This window comes from Miniopterus natalensis, chromosome 3, assembly GCF_054644295.1.
Source record: "Miniopterus natalensis isolate mMinNat1 chromosome 3, mMinNat1.hap1, whole genome shotgun sequence".
In the NCBI taxonomy this organism is placed as follows: domain Eukaryota; kingdom Metazoa; phylum Chordata; class Mammalia; order Chiroptera; family Miniopteridae; genus Miniopterus; species Miniopterus natalensis.
In genome coordinates, this window is record NC_142083.1 from 5,776,763 (window position 1) to 5,799,496 (window position 22,734).

General features: G+C 45.7%; 1 protein-coding gene across 1 annotated transcript in view; it reads right to left on the bottom strand.

Moving 5' to 3' along the window:
• The window catches only part of GHR (growth hormone receptor), a 186,232-nt gene that overhangs the window by 94,719 nt on the left and 68,779 nt on the right, over positions 1-22,734 (bottom strand). Inside the window, exon 2 of the mRNA XM_087815278.1 lies at positions 3,313-3,393. Coding sequence (XP_087671404.1) covers positions 3,313-3,382 — 70 coding nt within the window. The 5' untranslated portion in view covers positions 3,383-3,393. The remainder of the gene's footprint in view (positions 1-3,312; positions 3,394-22,734) is intronic.

Sequence of the window (22,734 nt, forward strand, 5' to 3'; positions counted from 1 at the left end):
CAGTCTGGCCAAATTAATCCCATGCCTCAAAAAATACCACTGGACACTAACCATGTGAAATGGAAGCAGGCACTGCCCAGACCAGTGCCCTGTCCCTGGCAGAAACCCAGCAACTGCACGAACCATTCCCGGCGACAGCTCACATTCATCCTGCACACTCTGTCCATGTGTGCCCTTAGCACAATAGCTACTCCTCGCGTCGCCTCCTGCTCTCCTCAGGCTTGAAAGTCTTAACCAGTAGTCTAGCTTCTGCTGGAATTCTCTCCGCGTCATTGGCAGCCTGAAGCGACACTCCTCTATTCGCCAGAAGGAGTGCAGTCCAGGCTACTAGTCCCACAGTTAACAGGCACTGCTCCTACTGTAATTCTCGGTGTCTATCCCCATTTCCTAACCCACGGGGAGTCCCCTGAGGGGAGAATCGCTATGCTCACAGCCCTAAGTGCAATGTTTGAAAACAGAAAGCTCTGAGAAAATGCCTGTACACTGAACCTGTTGAATTAACCAGTCCAGGCCACCTTAATCTATACTTTTTCAGAGCAGTTTGACCATTAGCACCCTTCGCACATCTAGACCTTAAAGCTATACAGTCTCATTCATTTCTAGGAGTTCCTCATGCCCCGACTGGTCCCAACTAGACTGAAGTCCTTCAGGGCAGGCCTGCTCCCGTCCTAGGATGCTGGGGTCAAAGGGGATGCTCAGTTGTGGATTGACAGGAACAGAAGGGATGAGAGCTCATTGATAACGGGCACGCCCTGGAAGAGTATTTATGTCCATCGGACCTGTAAACACATCTCACTGAATTCATCATCCCAGGAGCAGCAGTTTCAGTGCGGCCAGCAGACAAGCCGACCCTGTGAAACCCCCTGGAGATGAGGCATTGCTGGTCACTCCCAATTTTGGAATAAGAAATTCTCCCCGAGACTAGAAACCTGACCTGAGGAACAGACTAGAGACTAATGTGAAGGATGAAAGACGAGCAAGCGTCTATTGCAACACGTCCCCAAATACAATGGTGGCACTGTTCGATGTTTAGTTCGCACTGCATTTCCCATAGGGCAATTAGACTTAATCAAAAGGCTTCTCAGGGCCAGTATATTTCTAACTGCTCATCTGTCCAGGCATGAAAATCCCTGCTCGACACTTCAAGTGTCAACCTTCCCCAGGCATACGGATCTGTCATCTCCTACCAGCTTCTGGGCTACTTTCACCAGGGGACGCTTCCCGGATTCCTTACTCAGCAGAGCCACAGTTCTCACTGACCAAACAGAATTCAAATGAATGGTTGCTGAAATATAGTGTGGTTTTTTTGTGTGTTTTGTTTTTTTTAAATCCTCACCTGTATTTTTAGTCTACCTTATACAATGGGAAAGAAAATAAAAATGAGTTGACGACAATCCTGACTTGGCACAGAAAGAAACACGTGGCCCATGAATGTTATCTGACATTTAATCTGAGTCATGCCATGTGATTGCTTTGGCTAAATCCATCAGATAAATGGCCAGAATGGGGAGCTCGTGTTCAAACATGCTCATCTGCACCTTCTTGCAGAAACATCAGGCACTGGTCCTTAACTATCCCCAGGCCATTTTAAGGTAGAATTCTGAAGTAGCCACATACTGCAAAGGAATTCTGGGTAGGCCACTAAGAGAAAAAAGGAAGGGGGAGGAAATTTGTTCCTTCGCTAAATTACTTACTACATACGTGCAAGTCGTGGCCAGCTGCCTGGTTTGTGTTTACTATAAACCGCTGCATTTTCTTATGCTCTGCTCCTCCCAAACAAAGAAACAAAGCAAACAAAAAATTATCAGAAAGCAAGACAAAAGGCACACACGAAGCCAGCGAATGGTGGTGTTTTCTCCACTTTTCTTCCGAGGCGAAAGGTTTATGTTAAAGCTAAAATGTCAGAGCAGCTGAAATGCAGGCTCTTTGCAGACTCTCTAGCTCTAAAATGTAACTTGAGTTCTAGTCTTGCAACTGGGGATGCATTTCCAAAGATACATCGTTAAAGATTTCCTTTGCCATACTTCTCATTTCACAGGTTTTTAAAATTTCCCAAGTCTGGCCGAATGGCCTGACAGCCACCTTAATGAAGAAAGCTGAGAGCGAACCAGGGTGCTTTTGGAAGAGGAGAGGATCTCGGCTGCAGTTCTTTGGCTCAGGACCAGAGTCTAAAACCAGCCATGGGAAAAGCTGCTGAAACAGAGCTGCGATTCCTTCCAGGCTTGACTTGCACGATGTTGACGTTATAACATCAGAGAGACCCAAAACTATTTCAAACAATTATGACTTCTTTTCTATAAATATTTCTAGATTGCTTTAAGAGATAACATATTTTACCTTTCTTGTTTTCTTGGTTACCCTAGTCGCCCTCAGCAGCTCACTACTATGGATTTATTTTGGGCTCAAAGGGCAAGGAGGGCATCTGAAGGCACTACCTCTGCTCTGAAACTGTTTTCCAACATCCGCTGCCAGGCGGGGAGGGGGCGTCAGCTACTCTTAAAGCAACAACTGCCTGTGGCGTCACAGACTGGGAGAAATAGACTGTTTCTTCCTCTGTGGAAGTCCAAGCCAGGAAAAACTCAAGCACTCAAGACGATCTTTTAAGAAGTCCCCCACCCCTTTATGAGCAAAGTTTTCTTTCTGAACAGAAAAATCCCTCTTCTCACTTCCCTTCATTGCCCTGTCTTGTTCTAGTTATTTCTGCTCTGAGACATACGTCTGAATAGATTGACTTTTCTCCCAGGAAGAAAGTAAAATACAGAGATGGCCAAGGAAGCTGAGGACTTCTGAGTGTATCATTCACTATTTCAGGTGACTCTTCCTTCAAACTTAGCCAGACGGTAATCACTCTGAGAGTAAGAGGCGAAATTTATCTGAAACCTGCAATTTCCCCTCTCAGAAAATATGACTTAGAGGCCTTAATTCTGAGCTCTGCAAATAGGCTGGGATATCCTTAGTCACAGGTGAGCTGAGTGATCAGTAGGTTAATAATCCTTCAGTGTAGTTTCAGTATCTTTCCCAGAGCCCAGGGACCAAGAGACCTGGCTTGCCTTCCCACAAATGCCCTCAGCATGATTTGCAGCATTTCTTCTTGATGTGAAAACACCAGATGCCAAAGCTGCCTACCACGTTCCCTGTAAAACATCCACAGAGAAGTCCTCCGACTTTATGATTTTAAAGATAAGTTTCCTATTTGCTGCTACTTAAAACGTAACATATTTTGATTCAATTATCCAAAGAACTTAGATTGAACAAACAGAGCTTGGTGTTATTTCAAAACACTGCAGGTGGGAACAGGAAGGCAGCACTCACCTTCACTCCCAGAAAAAGCATCACTGGAGCCAGCCACTGCCAAAGTCAATAGCAACTTCCAGAGATCCATACCTGTAGGACCTGCAATCACACAAAAAAGCAGGAGATGAAGCCAACTGAAAGCAGACAGTTATTGTTAAATGCTGTTTAAAGACTATAAACCCTGTATGAGCTGACAGGCACATCAATTCTAGAACAAACCCTAGTTGTCTTCCAATGGCCCAGTGTCTCATGGTGGCATACTTTTCTTGAGAGCCAACAGCAGGTTGTAATATATTTTACTCCTCGAGGGTGCTGTCCTCAGGAAATCACAGGGACACTAGAGATTTTCACATCCTGGCCCGCAGCCATAGAACCACCCTGCGACAAATGATCCCCATGCACTGCTCCAGTAACAGGGCTGCTCCTGTAACAGCCCCGTGTGGTTCCGTTTAATGGGACCTGAGCAGCAAAAACTTGTCAGCAATGTCACCAAGCACGGGGCCATAAAAGGAAAAGGAAAAGTAAAACAACCTATTGTCATGGTAAAACTTCTCCAGTGTGTTTCCCAATGAACAAAAGAGCTCAGTTAACACTCACAATACTGGCTAAAATAAGCCATCCTAAGGAGGTTAAGCTGGAGGGCAGCAGAAAGGAGAAACTGAGAAGCAGAAGAAAACAGAACCTCTGTGCTGCCCAAGGGGCCTCCCCTGGTACCCTCTTGGGGTTTTTAGTAGTTTTAGGAGGAATGCGAACACCTTAGGCTCACACAAGGGTCAGATGGTGCCTCTAGCCATTTGGAATCCCAAGTGTGGCCATGCCTTGAACCTCCAGTTTGATAAATGGGGGAGCAGATCAGCATGGGTCAGCCAGCATCACCCTTGCCGGGTGGAAATAAGCTTCTTTGGGATAAGTAAACAAGGTGTCCACTTCCAAGATCTCTGAAGGGGTGAGTTTGGGCTGATTTTAAATGAGCTCAGCAGACTACCTTTTGGAGAGCTGTTGCTACATCTGACAACTAACAAATGCCAATATCTCCATAAAATTACACTTACAAGTCACTGAGGCTACCCGATCACCACTCTGGGAGCTCCACTGGCCTCATTTTTGTTCCTGTACCCTCTGACAATAATGAAATAGCCCTTCTCATTACCCCTCACCAGGCGGAAATGAGGACCAAGAATGTTTGTTTTCATGGGTACTGGAATGAATGGAATGGTCCCTGGGAATGACTGCATAATTCTGAATAGGTATAAAATGGCTCATGGTCTATAATTTCTAGACAGCAGTTAATCCATCATTGTTTTTGTTCCAAATAATTTTTTGTTCTTAAAAAATTCTAAGGAAACACATCTCTACACACCCCGAGTCTCTTCTTGTGTCTGAACACGAATGTGTGTGGACATGCATGAGGACCCTTACACGCTGTCTCAGGGAGTCCTTGATAGGACAGGGGGTGACTGTGCAGATGAACACACTTCGTCAGCTGTGAGTTATAACATCCACGTTTTAAATTCCTAACCTGAAGGCTCTGCCCAGTGGCCTTGCATCATCCCCATCTACTGTGCCAATGGGAACCACTGAGCACCTCTCCGTAGGTCCTCTACTCCTGGGTGAATAGCTTGAAGCCTCAGCAGAAATACATAAAGAGGATAGAAACAAATGCATTATTGGCAGCAAATGCCATCCTGTTGATAATTTAAACAATAAAATTTAAAAGGAAATGTCCAGTTGTTTTTTTGTGTGTTTTTTTTTAAATAGAAAGGGCATTGAGGAGCTGGACTCCGTAAGTGTTGGTTTCACAGCTCATCCCTCACACTTAGTGGCAGGTAGAGAAGACTCCGGGCTCTCTTAATATCAGGCTGCAGCAGAGGCTCTCTCAATTCTCAGGCCGCGTGTTTTGCTTCCTAACTGATGAGGTTTACAGAGGTTTGCACTTCTCAGAAGGGTGCTTTCGCTGGTTTGGAAGTGACCTCTCCAAAGAGACTTGGCAGATGCCAGACACGGGCATTTTGCTTCAGGTGAACAGTAGTCAACTCTTTCCCGTGCCCAAACTTCTGAAAGCTGCAGCCTGCGCAGGAACTTCGCTTTTCTCAGAGTGACGGGCTTGCTCTCTCGGACTCTGTCTTAATTCCAGCCCACATTTCCCATTTCCCCCATGGCCTTCAGGTGAACAGATCCTGCTCCAGATACGCTAATTATCAGAGGAATTCTGCTTGAGGTTGGAGCTTTGGGCAAAGATTTGCAGGAGCCTCATGACCAGATCAGACCCGCAGGGGTCAAGGACCAGGGAAACAAACAGATTTAGAGATTTTGTGCTCTTCCTTGCATCCCTGTTGGTGCCACACATACCTCTTACCCCGACCCTCCTCTTTTCCCTTGACATAAAAGATGCCTGAATTCTGGGCTCTGGATTTGAGAAACTATAAGGCATCCCCCCATCTTCTTGAGCTGGCACCTTCTCCATCAATAAAACCTTCCTTACTTCAAACTCTGATGTTTTGAATATTGGCCTTTGAAGTACCTGGCTCACAAACCCTGAGCCACAAACAAACTATCACAATTCCCCTATGAGCCAAACATATCTCCATAGAAAACATTCCATTTCACAAAACAAATAGATCCGAATTCCTCAAAGCAAAATTAATCAGAAACCTGTCTGCACACTCCTACAGCAAAACATGGAGGCATTTAAAACTGTCATTCTTCCAAACAGGAGGCGAGAACAGTTCACTGCACAGGGGCCCGACCCTAACTCTCCAACTGGGGGTGGGAGCATAGAGAAGATGGCGAAATGTGGCTGGATTCAGTAGGAGCTGGTCGTTTCACTAGAAACAAATGCTCTCTCCTTGCACTGCTGCTGGCCCGGGGGCAGTGACTCCAGAAGCAGCCTGTTGCACTTCCCCAGGGAACTCTCTAGAGCCATCACGCAACCCAGGCCAATGGGCATTCAATTCCATTTCATCGTAAGCTGCCCCCCTCCACGGTGCAGAGCTCCGTGTGGCAGCTTCTAGATGAGAGGATCTTTCTTTACTAGGTTCTAGGTGAGATGAAATGTCCCTAGGAGAGGACAGAGTGCAACACATAGAGTGGGGAACTTTAATCTATCAGCCATGTGCCAGACGTGGGCAGGAGGCACTCCCATCATTCCCCTCCCCCAGTAGAGGCAGGCGCTGGCCAGAAGAGAACACCACATGGTACCTCCGCCTACTGTGTTTTTCTAAGTTTGCAATACTTTTCTAGGGAAAACCCCTCTCTAGGCTTCTAATGATATTTATGCATTCTTTGGCTATAACCTCACGGCAAGATTTGCATCTGCTGGGGGAAGACGAGCTTCTACTCTTGCATAATGAAACACACCACTCCCACTCTCAGAGCCACAGGCATTTTGCCTGTCCTCTCCTCCCTCAAGGGAGAGCCAGTTGCAAAGCAGTGATCCAGCTGGCGTGAGATTTAATTCTGTAGACTGCCCAGCAGAGGAGGCCTCCACGTTAGTTAGGCCTGTGATATACTGACTTTTATTTCTTGGCTATAAAACAGTCCATAAACACATGAGAAGAGATGGAGATTAAATGCGATATTTTTCCAACATGTTATAACCAACTCCAGGCAAAGAAAACAATTGGTTCAATTCTCTTTCATTTAAAATTAGCAAGTATTTGTTGAACTACAAGGGCCTGTTAGCATTGTGCAAGGCACAGTGGGGAAGACAAAAGCAATGAAAATCATGGCTCCTGACTTCGGGAATTAGGCAAGAGACACACATGGAACTTGGGAAAAAAAGAACACTTCCAAATGGAAGGTCAGCGTCGGAAAAACCTGATGGGCTTAAAATTAGAACTGAATGACAAATAAGATTGGGGTACGTTAGAAAAAGAAAAAGGGTTTCAGTGAACTTTTGTTACAGGTAAAAGCCCAGACAGAGCAAAGGTTGTGGGTGTAGTCTGGGTTCTGACTAGTCCAGGGTAGTTAGTAGTCTGTGGGGGCTGGTGAGCTAGAGAACAAGATTTGGAATTACAAATAAAGGGGCATAAAATTAGATTGCAACTCATATTAATCAGAAACTCACTAGAAGTTTTGGTATAGGTAAATCCTGGGCAAACATGAATTTTCTCAGCAGAAACCTGCCCCTCACGCCTTAACTTAGCATCCCTGAGAAATACTGAAAAGATTTGCTGATGACTGGATGGACGCAGGAGAGGACACGTCCATCGTAAATGACTGAGGACAGAGCACGTGGGTGACTGACAGATAGTGCTATAGACAGAAACCAGGAATTTGGCATCTGAGTGTTTAGAGGGAGGAGAAGGTCACATGACCATCTTGGATACTTGGTGTTTAAGGCAATTATGAGACTTGTGGAAATGTTAGAAATTTCTAGTGGGACGTTCAAGGTAGGAGGCTAAAGACTGAAAGAGAAATCATTACTGGATTTCAGAGATATCTACACAGACACATGAGCATCAGATGAATTTAATATGAAGACTAGACTGTTGGGTGAAGAACCCAAGATCACCTTTATTAAAAGTAATATTAGCAATCTAGTAAGCCATATAAGGAAGAATACGCTCATTTCTGGCTTGTAATTTGACACAGACAAAATGAACCGCCACCCAAAACTACCCACACCCTCTGATAGGTATCAGGTCTTTAAAAGTGGTCAAAAGCATCCCTAGAAGTATGATGTTAGCGTATTATGGAAGGAATAAAATGACAGATTTAGTTGCTTGTAGTCCTGTTAAGGCAAAATACCAAAATGGCAGCCGAATCAATCAGAAATAATGTTTCCCCCAATTTTTTTTTTTTTTTAAATATATCTTTATTGATTTCAGAGAGAGGAAAGGAGAGGGAGAGAGAGAGACAGAAACATCAATGATGAGAGAGTCACTGATCGAGCCCACGACCTGGGGACGTGCCCTGACCGGGAATCAAACCCCGATTGCCTGGATCCTAGGTCGACGCTCAACCGCTGAGCCACGCCTGGCCGGGCTCCCCCAATTTTTTTATTGATCTAGCTTTTCTGATACCAAAAAACGAAGAGCTAATAAAAAAATCACCACAGAAACAGAACTGTTATATTGCTAAACCAAGACTCCAGGGAGATAACCTAATAAACACGTACTTTCTGATGCTGGTGTTGATTGCTAATGAAATACTGCAAAACGGAATCTCGTGGACCGTCTGGTGAAGCTTTTCTAAGAACTCAGCAGTGGGCAAGGACAAGGCGAATCCAAAAGGGTATTGGAAGTGACCCGTTCTAATTAGCAACTGGCATTTTATCTGAAAAGTTTGCACTTGGAGTTCATTACCCACTTTCCATGGCGGTGGTCACTGGAAAACTGGTCAGACCCAACATGCCTCAGGTCAACTTGCTTCCTTTCCATTATGAGTTAGAAAAAGTTCACAGAGATGATCAATGTAACTACTTTGGTTGAACTTTCTTCTCAGCATCCAGCAGGGAATACAGGATGAGAAGGCCTATTGAAATATGTGGGGGGGGGGGGGGAGCCTTTGGGTACAGTATATATAGTACTATGTTTCATAAAACAAATAAGGCATGGATGGTTTGTACTTGTATTGACCAATTCGGTTATCACCAATCACCTGTGACTACTGAGCACTTGAAATGTGGCTAATGCTAACGAAGAATTCAATAAGCTAAATTTTGACTTTTTATTAAATAATTCAATTAAGTATTTAATTAAATACATTTGGGACAGGTTGGATATATGAAACTACTTTTTCAGCTGTAGATTTTATGAAATCTAAAAACAGATTAAGTATTTCTTTAAAAAAATATCTTTATTGATTTCAGAGAGAGTGAGGGAGAGGGAGAGAGAGAGAGAAACATCAACGAGAGAGTCATTGATTGGCTACCTCCTGCATGTCCCCAACTGGGGTTTAAGCCTGCAACCTGGGCATGTGCCTTGACTGGGAACTGAACCGCGATCTCCTGGATCCTAGGTCGATGGTCAACCGCTGAGCCACGCCTGGCCAGGCCACATTAAGTATTTCTGATGAAAAGTTAGTGTTTAAATTGAGATGTGATGTAAATGTAAAATATACATGGATTTTGAAGGCTTGGTACAAAAAAGGATGCAAAATATTTCATAATGTCAATGTTGACCATATGTTAAAATCATATTTTTGATTTTGGGGTTACATAAAATATTATTAAAAATTAGTATCTTAATTTTATTAAATGTGACCAGTAGAAAATTTTAAATCACATGTGGCTTGCATTATATTTTATATTTCTATTTTACAACACTGATGTACATTTTAAAGTTTGTACGTTTTCTACTTGCATTTATAAATATTCAACTATTACAGTGAGTATATTTACTTCTGTGAAAAATAAAATATATGTCTAATGACATAAAATCATTATGGTTATGTTTTAAGAGGCCTTTCTAAACGCAGAATGATGGGGACAGAGGCTTACAGAAGAGTTAGGTATGATTAGATATTTGTAGGACTTTTTATAGAGTACCCAGTACGCCTTTGCTTATCTTCAGAAGTGTGACAATCCACATTGTATCTCTCTGAGCCATAGACAATAGTGTACTAATAAATATTTAATAATTGTTTCTCTGGAATAAAGGGCCATGATACATAGCACCTGCCAATTTCTGTGGTGTAAACACCTCTGCCAAGGCTGGTTTTAAGTTACCAAGTCATGAACCTGGATTCACCAAATCAATGGATTCACTAAAGTCACTGAATGTGGACTCACAAGCCAGTACGAACTGGACCTGGCATACCATCAGCTGGGGAAGCGAACAACGCTATTTATCTAGGTTCCATGTAGGTAACAGGTACAAAGATTAAGCAATCTGCCATCTGTCCTACTGTCAGCTGATCACATTTAGTTAATAATCATTCACAGATACTTTACCAGGTATTTAGAAATTAACAGCAGCCTCTACCTCAGATGCTATCCTTGATCTTCACTAACAGACAGGGTAGGCATAGGGGTTAAGAGCATGTGTTCTGGAGTCAGGGAGACCGAGGTTCCAGTTCTGCCTTTACCAAACCTCAGTTTACTCATCACCAATATGGGGATGATAGTTGTATTACCTTTCTCATAGGAAAATCAGGAGGGGATGAAATGAGATGATTTATTCAAAGCACTTGGCATGCCCTCTACCTGTATCCAATAAATACTAGCTATTTTGACTCTTTCTGATACTAGTAATAAATAGACTATGTTTTATAATGTTTCCATGGGATAGATTGAGAGTGGGCCCTCATTTATATATCATGAAATGAAAGCCTAGGGAGGTGGTAAAGCAATCAGCAAATGAGTTCTTGGGCAGCCACAATATGCAAGATTCCCTCCTTTGGCCAAGCACTCCATCACATGATGGTCCAGGAAAAGGCAGGCTCATCTTAATGCAATGTGTGCATCTCCTAGGATAAGGAAGGAAAGCCACATGTGCCTAGGTGTACAGGCAATTACACACCTTCGATATGGAGGCCCGATTGTGTGGGAAATGATCTAGAGGCTGACTTCATCCCTAATGACCATCTCGGCTACTGTAAGAAAAGTCTACACTGTGGTTACGAGGTCCAGATCATTTGTTTTGTGAATCATAGATTTCTAGAGATGAAAATTGGGTAGATGAATTTCCATGGCGAGCAGCTTGGCTTGATGCCTTCTCTAGCAATGCTGTCTCCTTGTGAGGACAGAGAAGGCAGCTGGGTTACAGGAAGCTGGGTCTCTACCTCTTCCTTTCTGGAGTGGAAGGGTAAGGGGCAATTCAGTACTGAAGGCTGAAGCTGCTCCTATCTTGGTATGCATGGGTCTTCTGTGGGGAGTGGGCCTTTCTCAGCGCATGGGGCATTGTTTGAGTTCAGTAGGACCCCATGGCCCTTTGTGACAATGGCAATTCACTACAGTGACTATTCCTATGGATGGCTGTCAGACTCACCCAGCCTGATACACTTGGCGCATCCAATGATTCACGAGGCAGGAGTGACTCTCACGTGGAAGAGAACCTCAATTACACAGGCGTTATTGCAACAACATGTTCCTTTTTGTATCTTACTTTACATCACTGCACCTACCAAGCCTTTTTTTTTCTTCCAAAACAAAGTTTGGAAAAAAACAAAAAGCCCTCTTACTGAATTTCTGCACTCTCTCTTTCCACAGGTTCCTTTTTAAATCTTTTTTATTTTATTACTGTGATCGAGCTATAACATGAAGAATGGGCTTTAAACAAAGTTGAAGACGTTGGGAGTTTCTTTCAAACTCTCAGAAGGGAATGGGCTTTGTTTAACCTAATTTAATAGGAAATAGATAAGCTGTTGAAGACATTTCATAGAATGAAGTCTGAGAATGAGATTATAATGTGACAATGATCAGCACAATAACGCATTGTGCACCAGCAGACCCAGATAACTTACAGAACAAACACTGGGAAAATCTCTTCTATTTTATCAAGTCCAACAAGGTGAAGTTGCTCTTTAGAGGTTGATGAGTTGGGAGACGAGTTGGGAAACCAGGTGTGAAGCAATGCGTTCTCCTGGGAAAGCCCTGCTAGAGGAGTCAGCAGTCCTGTGCCCTGGTGCCAGCCCAGCACCGTGTGACCGGTGGCACGGCAAAAACTGAATCATGGTGGGCTTCAGCTCTCTCACCCGCACACCACGATTCTGTGGTAGGCTAAATCCTGCGCTCTGCGACGCCATGTAAACGCATCCACTGAGGACTTGTGTCCCTCTCTTCTTTTAGCTGGGAGCTCACTGAGGCAGTGGCTGCGTCTCACTCCCCACTGCATCCCCAACGACTAGCCTGGGGCCTGGCACAGAGCACATGCCTCCCCAGAACCTGTCCGATGGATGAGTGTGCAAGGTGTCAATGTCACGCAACTTTTACCCAGACCCCGCAAGTTACCCAGACTGCACTTGATTTCTCCAAGGCCTGCCTCCCCCTTCCCATGTTTCCTCCTAAATGTTAAAAGCAGGCCAAACAAACACCTGTGCAAGCCACCACTGAAGCAGGGAAAACTACAGCAAATGAGAGTCAGGTTTGGATGCGAATTATGGACAGGGGCAGCCACCACAGTATTCCCAGTGCTTAGGACCGTCAAGGCCGGTGATCACTCACAAATGCTGACATAACACATTCTCTAGGAGCAGCATTGCTCAAGGGATAGAATATTCATCTCCAGGCTTCGAGCCGCGAAGAGCACCTGGTCTACTTTCGGGCGCATTACTTAAGAGCTATGACGCGCGCTGTTTCCATGACACAGGGACATCCCCCCACCGCTTTTAAGCCTATACGTATAAATAGAAAGAAATCTATTTGGCCAGACTGACTGGCTGCCAGATAGATGGCAAACACAGGGCAGATCCCTGTCACATCTTATCTCCAGGAAGTTTATAACACACCAGTTCACTCTTTAAGGTCCCGGGAGGGACAATGCACCATTCATCGTTAATCATGTACACAGAAAATGCTCTCCAGAACAGTGTGTGTCACAGAAATACAACATGAGCCACCAATGTCAGCCACATATGGGATTTTAATTTCCTAGTAACCCCACTAAAAAGTAAAGAAATAGGTAAAATTAATTTTAATAATATATCTTATTTGACCCAATATATCCAAAACATTACCATTTCATCATGCAATAACTAGGAAAAGCATTAATGAGATATGTTATTCTTTTCTTTTTCCCCCCAAAATATATCTTTATTGACTTCAGAGAGAGGAAGGGAGAGGGAGAGAGAGAGATAGAAACATCAGTGATGAGAGTCATTGATCAGTTGCCTCCTGCACGCCCCCTGCTGGGGATGGGGCCGGCAACGTGGGCATGTGCCCTGACCGGGAATCAAATTGTGATCCCTCAGATCCTAGGCCGATGCTCAACAGCTGAGCCATGCCTGGCCAGGCATATTTCACTCTTTTTTTACATGGAGTCTTTGACTCTGGTGTGCATTAGCACACCAGTACACTAGCCACATCTCCAGTGCTCAAGAGCCACAGGCAGGTGAGTGGCTACTGCATCAGACCGTGCAGCTCTGGGACACTGAGAGATTGTCAACACCCATGGGGCCAGCTCCCTGGCTACTGCGGAATGTGTGATTATTGCACATGATCAGGTCATGCCTCTGAGAAGACCTTTAAATAGCTCTTTTTCGAGGTCTAATAGTTTCTCAGAGTCCTAGATAGTCTTGCTATAGATGCAAGAAGTAGGGTGTTCTAGATGCTCCCAACACTCACTCTGCATATAATTACTGAGCACTATTAAACTATAAATCTGCTTGTGGCAAAGAACTGGCACAGACGCCAGATCTGTCACTATTTACGGGACTTTAGGTAAATCGTTTCTCACGCCCAGCCTCCTTATCTCCATAACAGACTGTCTGCAGTCTCTCCATAGTTTCCAGTCTTGGCTTCACATTACAGCCACCTGGGCAACTTAAAGACATGCCCTGGCTGTACTATTGATAAGTCAGGATCTCTGGGTGGAGCCTGAGGATTGGTATTTCAAATGTGTTATGTGATTCTGAAGTGCAGCTAGAATTGAGAATTACCAATCCAGTGCAAACCAAATGTGCTATGATTTTTAAGTTTGTGAAAACCGAGCTCACCGGCCCCAAGGAACCTTTCTCAGCAGAGCAGGGAGAGAAAAGAAAGATCAATCTACCCCATTCAACCAACCAACTGATGTACTTTTTGCAATAGAGAAAATCTTCTATGCTAAGTGGTTGAAATACTAGATATGAAGGTAGGATAAGAAAATACTGTCGTGTGAAATGGCAAACTAAAAAGAATCCACATACAAGATGGGATCAGCTACCCATAAGATAGGATCACTCAAGTAATGCCAAAATATGGTTTCAAAGTGTTGCTGATGAGACTGGGTGAGTAGAATGCTCAAGTGTCCCCTCAAGATTACTGCCTCGGTTACTCAAAACACACTGATCCAGGTACTGCTCTGAAGGAACTCTGCAGATATAATTAAGGTTACTAATCAATTGATTTTAAATTAGGGAGATTATCCTAGATTATCTGAGTTCATGTAATCACATGAGCCTGTAAAAGCAGACAGGAAGTCAGCAAGACTTGAAATTTGAGAGGGTCTGACCTGCCCTTGCTCTAGGGGACCACCTACATAACTCGTAGTCCCCTAGATGCAATGTAGGCGGCCTCTCAGAGCAAAACTGGCTCCTGCTGACCACCAGCAAGGAAGTGGGGAAGACTGTCCTACAGTGGCAAAGAACAGAATTCTGTCAACAATGGGAATGAGCTCAATAGCAAATTCATGCCCAGAGCCCAGTCTCTGATGCAGCCCTAGATGCTTCCATTTCAACCTTGTGAACGCTAAGGGGGAAATCCAGCTGAATCAACGCTGTGCCCATTCTTCTCATCTACAGAAATGTGAGATGATTAAGGGGTGTTGTTATGAGCCACTAAATTTATCATAATAGTTATGGAAGTGGTAGAAAACTAATACAGTTTCTAAAAGCCCATTATAGAGTCCAACGTTGACTTCCTAAACATCAAGCAAGAAGATAATCATGTAAAGTATATGATCGTCTAACTGCTAAGCTGTACACCTGAAACCAACATAAAATAAAATTGGAAAAAAGAGCCCAGCTGGTGTGGCTCAGTGGTTGAGTGTCGACCCATGAACCAAGCGGTCACCGGTTGACTCACGGTCAGGGCGCGGGCACAGGCCCAGGTTGCAGGCTCAGTCCCCAGTAGGAGGAGTGCAGGAGCCATCCGATTGATATTGCTTTCTCATCAGTATTTTCTCTCTCTATCCCTCTCCCTCTCTAAAAATCAGTAAAAATGTATTTTAGAAATCGGAGAAAAAAACACAATTGTCTAGTCACTACTGAACCAGGTCTATAAGGAGAGGGCTTTTTAGCAGAACATAGAAATATGGAGGTAGCAGGGCCTTGGAGACAGTCTAATCCAACCCATTAATGATGGATGAAGATGCAGAAAAAAATTGGATGGTAAATAATTTATGGCTTTGTCTCCTCCAACTACCTCTGGCTGAGAGCACTTTGGGCAAGAAGAATGTCCCGGTACAGAAACGGGTAAAACAACCCTCAAGAGCTCAGCGACGCTCTCTCCTGAAGTCATTCAGGTCCCTCGATTCCAAATCTGCAATTGCTGAAGGACCTTCTGATTCTTATGCTGCCTTCTGGATTTGCTCTCTTTCTGGAAAATCAATCCAGTAACCAGCTGACATGAAATGGCTGGACAGTGGAAATGGAGACTGAACAAATGCGTTGGAATCCTGGCATACTGGCCCATCCCTTGAATTTGGCTGGTATAAATCAGACCCCTTGAGTCTATTTTTTGGACGTGTAAGTCTGGGCATGAGATGACCCCAAGGAAAGTAAAAAAGCCAGAGAGAGTGCCTGTCTAAATCAGTGTGCTGGCCTGGCATCCCCTACTAACCTCAGGCCTACCCAGGAAATTAAAAAGCAGATGATGTGTCAGTGGAGAGGTAAATCAAAACCAAGGTCAGACTCTCCGATGGAGTAGAGTAGGGGGCAGCAAGGACAAGAAGCATGCGTTTGTGGAGAAAAGGTGGTGCGGAAGGGGAAAAGGCAGGCTACCTCTGTCCTCGTAAATCTAACAGGTCCTTGTAAATCTAACCTCTTGGCTAATGAGAGCTTGTTTTCCAAGCTTCCAATTAAATGCTCAAGTCCCGGGAGCCTTCTGTTCACCACCCTAAGGGACCACCAGGGCATAACTCAGGAAACCGGCGTTCAGTGACCCGGCTGTGACTCTCCTAGATCAGTGGCTGGTGGCTGAGGGCTGGCATGAGTGGCTGGGCCCGCCCTGAACACTGCTGATTCACGGAGACCACCCTCCCATCAAGTGAAAGGAACAGATGCAGAGTGCTTTCTCCTTGCAAGCTCCCTGAGCGAAATCAGTTCTCATCACATAGAAGAGCAATAAAACACTCGTCTTCCATCAAACTGAAAAATGACTCGTGAATTTTTCACTTTCAACCACTTGTGACCATGTAACCAGGTAAAACTGCTTCCAAATGAGGAAGAGAAGCTACAGGGAACTCCCAGGGGGGACAGTGACATAGAGCATCATGTAAATGCTAAAGAACCAGAGGGCAGGTGTCTCAGACACAGGGAGACAACACGCCTGGATGCCCGTCAGCATCTCAAATAGCTCCTGCCCAAACTGAGCTCAGCATCTCCTACCTGCCCCCAACCTCTACCCAATGAACAAGCAGCTTCATCTCATCTTTCCTATTTGGCTTAATAAGATTAGGGTTCCTCAGTTGCCTTGGTTACTCCATCCCCTCTTATATGTAACTTGTCACCATAAGGGGGTGATTCCACCTCGGAATTCTCTGGAATGCAGCTCCCCCTCCCCCAACCCTAAGCTGTTGGCCTCTCATCTTTTTGAGACTTGAGACAGCCTCCATCACCATCTAGCCTCCTTTACTTTCAAGGCAGCTGCCGGACAAAACAGATCTCTTGACTTTGAAATGATGCTTGAACATTGCCACCCCCAGGAAGCCTTCCACAATCCCCTGAAACTCAATTGCTCACTCCTCTGTGCTTCCACACTGAATTTTTCTAGCCTACCTGCAAAATGTGTCCCAGTACTGAAGTCACAAGATGACGAACGTCTGGGGAATAAATGGGTTCCTGGAACCTGTGCTGCTATCTGTAAGGTTCTCAGGACAAGACACAAATTGTTGTGTGCTCCCTGTGAGTGGTTGTGGGAGGGGGTGTTGGTGAGTACAAGGTAGGCCAGAGGTACTAGATGTCCGCCACTCCAAGAACACCCACATCATCATCTAGCTATTGTTTTGGGACCTTTAGGAGTGGCTGGAGTACAAGAGAGCAGAAGATAACTTGTGGTTAGAGGATGGACGTGGGGCTGACTATTTGGGCAGCTAGAACATGACCTGAGGGTGTTGGTACAGGTGCAAGGGAACCTCACAAAGGCTGAAAAGTCACGGTCAGGTTAGAGTTCTGCCTGGGAACCACCTGTGTGGTGCTCAGGCCACGCCACTCCTCTGGGAGGTGGCAGAGCTCAGCTGCCCACATCCCAGCCCCCCCATCACGCCTCACCCCAAGCCCCTCACAAGCTCCACCCAGTTCTCTACTTGTGCAGGAGGGGAAAGCAGAGGGTCAAGAGAAAGAGAGGAAGCTGTGTGCAGGTGGCTTTCCACTTCCCAATGACCATCAGCAGAGGACAGAACCTGAATCGCCATTTTTTCCCTTAAATTATTTTCCATGCTCGTTAGATTATACTGTTTAAACTACGATACTTCAGAGAGTGATGGCTTTAACTAGTTTCTCTACCAATCAGGCTGTCCAGGGTTGGGTGACGGGACCAGGGACCACTGAGGAGGCCAGAATCACAGTGAACATCCGGGTGCTGGGGGGGGGTGGGTCGGAGGACCATGTTGGTCCTCAGGTCTCAGTTTACAGATGAGGTGAGGCCCTGAGAGATGAGGCGACGTGTGTAAGACCCCAGGGCTGGTGACAGCTGAGCTGGGACAGCTGAGCTGGTGACCCCTGGTCCAATGGGTTTTTTTCCATGTTGCCTTCAACCTGTCATTCCATTTTCAAGAAGCACTTCGAAGAGCAGAAAGCCACGCTTGCCTCACCCACATCTTTCATCATCGGGCGTTCAGCACAAACACTGAAGGGGCTAAGGCATAAGGTGGCTGGGCTCCCTGCTGCCCCAGCCACTGGCCACTCGCCCACCCTCCCCCACCCTCCCCAGGAGCTGGACTCCCTTCCCACTTTCTCTGAAGGAGGCACAAGTCCTGGAGAAATTCAGAAAAGGAGTTCACTCACCCAGCCCTCAAGAGGCAGGATCAAGCTGAGCCCAAATTTCCAAAAATAATCCTGGTTATTACTTTGCAAAGATCTATTCCCTAAACTGACCCTGTGGTGATTTTCTTAAAGTGCAGATCAGCAGCCTCGCCTCAAACTGCCCGGTACACATGATTACTTCCCAGTACATATGATGGATTGCCCGGCATACATGATGAACTCTGAGAAGGCGCATCTGGCCGTGTGTGGCTGGGCCTGGCCTCTTCCTGCCTTTCCATTCCCATGTTCCACCCACTCCCTACCTGTCCCCGCCTCTGTCCATGGAGGAATTGTCTCAGAGGCTGCAGGCTTGTCACACCTCTGTCCCCTCTGCCTCCTATCCTCTTCCCATTTCCTCTGTCTCTGCAATTCATCCCCCAAACCTCGGCTCAAGGTCACCTCAACTTACATGTGTTTCCAGCAACACCCGTCTCCCCACCTGCTCTCTGCTCCCTTGGCAGCCTTGATGAACCTCCGTCCCAGCACTGTGAGACATCGGGGGCTTCTCCAGTCTCTCCTGGGGGTCGTCTGCCTCCCCACTACCACGCACAGTGCCCAGGACACTCGGTTTTATATAAATTTTGAAGGATGAATACAGACCGCTGATGCTACTTTGATACTGGTGTGCTGAGGAGGTGGGAGCACGGCCTTCAGTTGAAAGCTTATCTGAATGCATTTTTTAAAAAAAATGTTTTTATTGATTTTGGAGAGGAAGGGAGAGGGATAGAAACATCGATCAGAGAGAGTCATTGATGGGCTGCTTCCTGCACTACTGGGGATCGAGCCCGCAACCTGGGCATGTGCCCTGACTGGGGATCGAACACGGGGACCTCTTGGTGCCTGGGACCATGCTCAACAACTGAGCAACACCAGCCGGCCAACTCGAATGCTTTTTAATGAGATGGAGTAAGTGGTTTCCCATCGCATCAGCTGTGAGGGGATGGCCTGAATCAGGCCTACAGCGAGGAGCCCAGAGCATCAGAGAAAATCGGCGATGATGTCCGGCGAGAAGCCCCGGAGACAGCCTCGTTTTCCCCTCAAGGCTCTGACCATCCGCAGGGCTCCAGGAGAGCAGCAAAACATGCAATTGTGCTGCCACGTCCCCTTCCCAACCTTCTCCTAAAATACAAACTGACGGCTGAACCATAAAACATGGACCCAGTTAAAACCCCCAAGTGCTTCCTGAGTGCAAATTACAACCTCTGTGGACTTTTGAAAAGCGGACCAGCTCCACGAACGCCTGGACCACCAGCCTCCGGCCAGAGAACAAGGCCCGGGAGCACCAACTCCCGCCTCACAGCGCCCAGCGAGGGAGGCCGCCTGGGCTTGGCCGGATCGCTTACAAGCTGAGGGACAGGCAAGAGCTCTGCTGAGTGGGGAGAGCAGAGCGGAGAGGGAGAGGAAAAGGGGTGGAAGGAGATGAGGCCAGGGAGGAGGATGGGGGGGAGAACCACGCCCAAGGCTCACATCCAGACGTGCAAAAGCCGGTGCAAAAATGGCCTGGCCATCAGCCTTTCGATGGAAGCTAGAGAAGGGCGTGGCACCCAGCAGTCCAGCAGATATTCCTGTAATACAACTGGGTTTTCATATGGCTCCCCTGAGCTTTATGAGAAGAACTTTTTAAATTTCCTTTTTCATTCAGTCACAGGTGCAAGCACCCATATTACACGAATTTGCTTAAAATCTGGTGGAGAGGGTGGGGTTGAGGTGGAACACGGTACAGGTGTTGTGGTCACTGCGTGGCATGTCTTAAAATCTCTAGTTTCTCCATCTTGCTGCTTTCACATAGAAACCCGTGTAAAATTCTACCCAAGCCAGTTACATTCTTCCTCCCTCCCCTCGATCTCAATTCCCCCTCACACCCCCCCCCCCCCCGGGACCAGAAGAGAAGGTGGCACACAGCCCACTGCCTCACAAGAATAGAGCTCCCGTGGGCAGGGGCGTCCATGCATTTGTTGTGTTCACTGGAATCTCACTGAAGTATCCCACATGGCCAGATTGTAGCGTTTCGTTTGTTAAACGGATAAATAAATGAACTCAAAAACATCGGTGCCTACTGGAAATCTTCACACAATTGTAAATGTTTGACCAAAGCACCTACTCGTGGTACAAAATAGTTGACTAGTAAATTGTAAGTACCATCTACACATTAATTTCAGGATGTTTTAGTCAGTTGGGCAGGAAGACATAGCACGTAGACAAACTAGGTCTTTCTAAGAAAAAAAAATCACAAGTCAACCAAAAGGTGCAAAACACTAAACACTTAGTGAATTACATACACAAGTGACACAAGAAACAACACACCTGCTTTCTAGCTCTGGAGCTTTGTCCTATTTCTTGTAGTTCCTCACATGGTTACAACAATCATGACGATGCCCATCACTGAATGTGGGCTAAGCTGCTGCACACACAAGTCTGTGTGACTAATATTCCTGTGTGGCCAACGGTCCTGTGCATACTATCAGCACGAGACTGTTCATGATTGATGACCACGGGCAGCATTAGCAAGGCCTTTTGCTGGGTAAGACTCCCTCTGCCTGGCTGGCTTTCCTATGTCTGTTGGTGTGCCATAAATCATTCTGTGACATGTGATACAACAATGCCCTTTCATATAAGAAACCCTCACAGGGGAATGTTCATTTGAATAGATTAGTTACCAGTGACTAGATGTGGGGCTCTCACCTGACAGCCGGTTGGTGGTTAATGTATTAGAAATCAGATGTTGGATGTGTAGAAACAGCTGTCTCACAGATGCCTCTAAGTCATATTTCAAAGTGAAAGGCAGGGGTCCATAAACACCTCCTCCCTAAGCCTGGTCTTTCTCCAGCTTTTGCAATACAAGCCAGAAACCTGGGAACTATCTGGACCCTTTCTCTAACTCCTCTGCCAGTGTTACCTCTGCAGTGTCTCTTGCGTTCATCCCATTCCCTTTATCGTCTCTGCAGTTATCACCCAAGTCCTAGCCACCGTCTCTTACTTAGCCTTTGGGAATGGCCTGCTAACACCCACTCAGGCTCTCTTCAGTCCATTTTTTCATAAGAAAATTATATTTTGAAACACATTTATGATCATGACCTCCCTTTAATAAAACATCAGCATGACTGTCCTTATTCATAGGATTAAATACAACCCCCAACATGATCTAAAATTTACTAGTTGTCCCCCAACAGTCACTCTCCCCACTTTGAATTAGTAATAGAATCCAATGAGAGACCCTATCTCGCAGCCAACTTTGCAGCTAACTGTGGTCACATGACTCAGTTCTAGGACACAGGGTATGAGTGGAGGTGGCCTGTGTCTACCCTCAGGGCAATGCTCATCCCTTCCGATTCCCCTCCTCCACTCTTGCTGGCATGGATGCTGATGGATGGCTCACCAAACACGGGTATGGGCTACTTGGAGCTGTGAACACTTCTGAACTCGCTATGATGAAGCAGAATCCCAGATAATGAGGGGTTAAACCAGACCAAAGGACCAACGGGCCAATGGTTGTGCGGCCGGCTGCCCCAGATCGTTCTATCTCATCCTTGAGAGAAAAGATCTTTTTCAGGCTCATCTTCAAGAGTAGTGGGGAAAAATCACCACACAAAACATGTGAAAATACAAGCTGAAACTTATTCTCAATACCTATAAAGAAAGAAAATTTACCCAAACACATGACATTCTGATATGGCTTTTTAAATGAACCTTAAGAGACACCCTTCCTTTTCTAATAGAGTTATGACTCATCCTCCTGTCCTGGGACCGTATTTGGAATTTTAGAACTTGTGAATAGTCTTATTTGGGGAATTATTAAGGCCCACATAAATGACCATCCTAGTCATAGAGAAATATTATTTTGGTCTAAAAGAGGTGGCACTCTGCCTCACCTTCTCCCAAACCAAATTTCTAAACCTCAAGTTATTGGGGAATTCATCAAATAAGAACAGGTAATATATAAGTTATACAAAGACTGTAGGGAAGTGAAGGACCTCAGGAATAGGAGGCTGGCTTGTTACTGGGTCATATCTGCCCAGGTTTTGGTACCCAGACCCCCAAACCGAGTTGTATGCTGAGTGATGTATTCTGAGTGGCATTAGTGGGACAAGCATGCAGCCCTCTGCTTCAGGTTTAGTCCTAGACACTCAGGTTTACACCGGAAGGTGAGCTAAGTGAAGAACAGGCGTGCAGGACGCTGGTCTGCAAAGGGGCCGACTCCCCGCAGATGAGCCTGATGCTTCTCCTGGTTGTAAGTGCACCAGGCTTGCTTATATTGACATTTGGTCAATATTAAAATGATGTAAGATACATTCTGGAGTCCTTTTATGTTACTCTAATAAAAGTTCTAAAGAAAGTTGAAAATAGGCCCCATATAAACAGCTATTTCATGTTTAGTTTTTGATTTTTCTTTCTCTATGGAGTATAAAACAAAATAAATCAGAGAGCTCTGAGTTTGTACCCCCGCCAAGTAAAAATGAGGTCATAAAAATGTATACAGATAGAGGGATAAAGGACATTCATGAGCTTCCATGTGTAGGGCCTTGACTCCCGCCACAGTGCAGGGGAGGGGGACGGGGACTGGAACAGTGACTCAGGCGAGCTCCCGGAACTGAATCTGTGGCTGTCACCCTCCTGCCT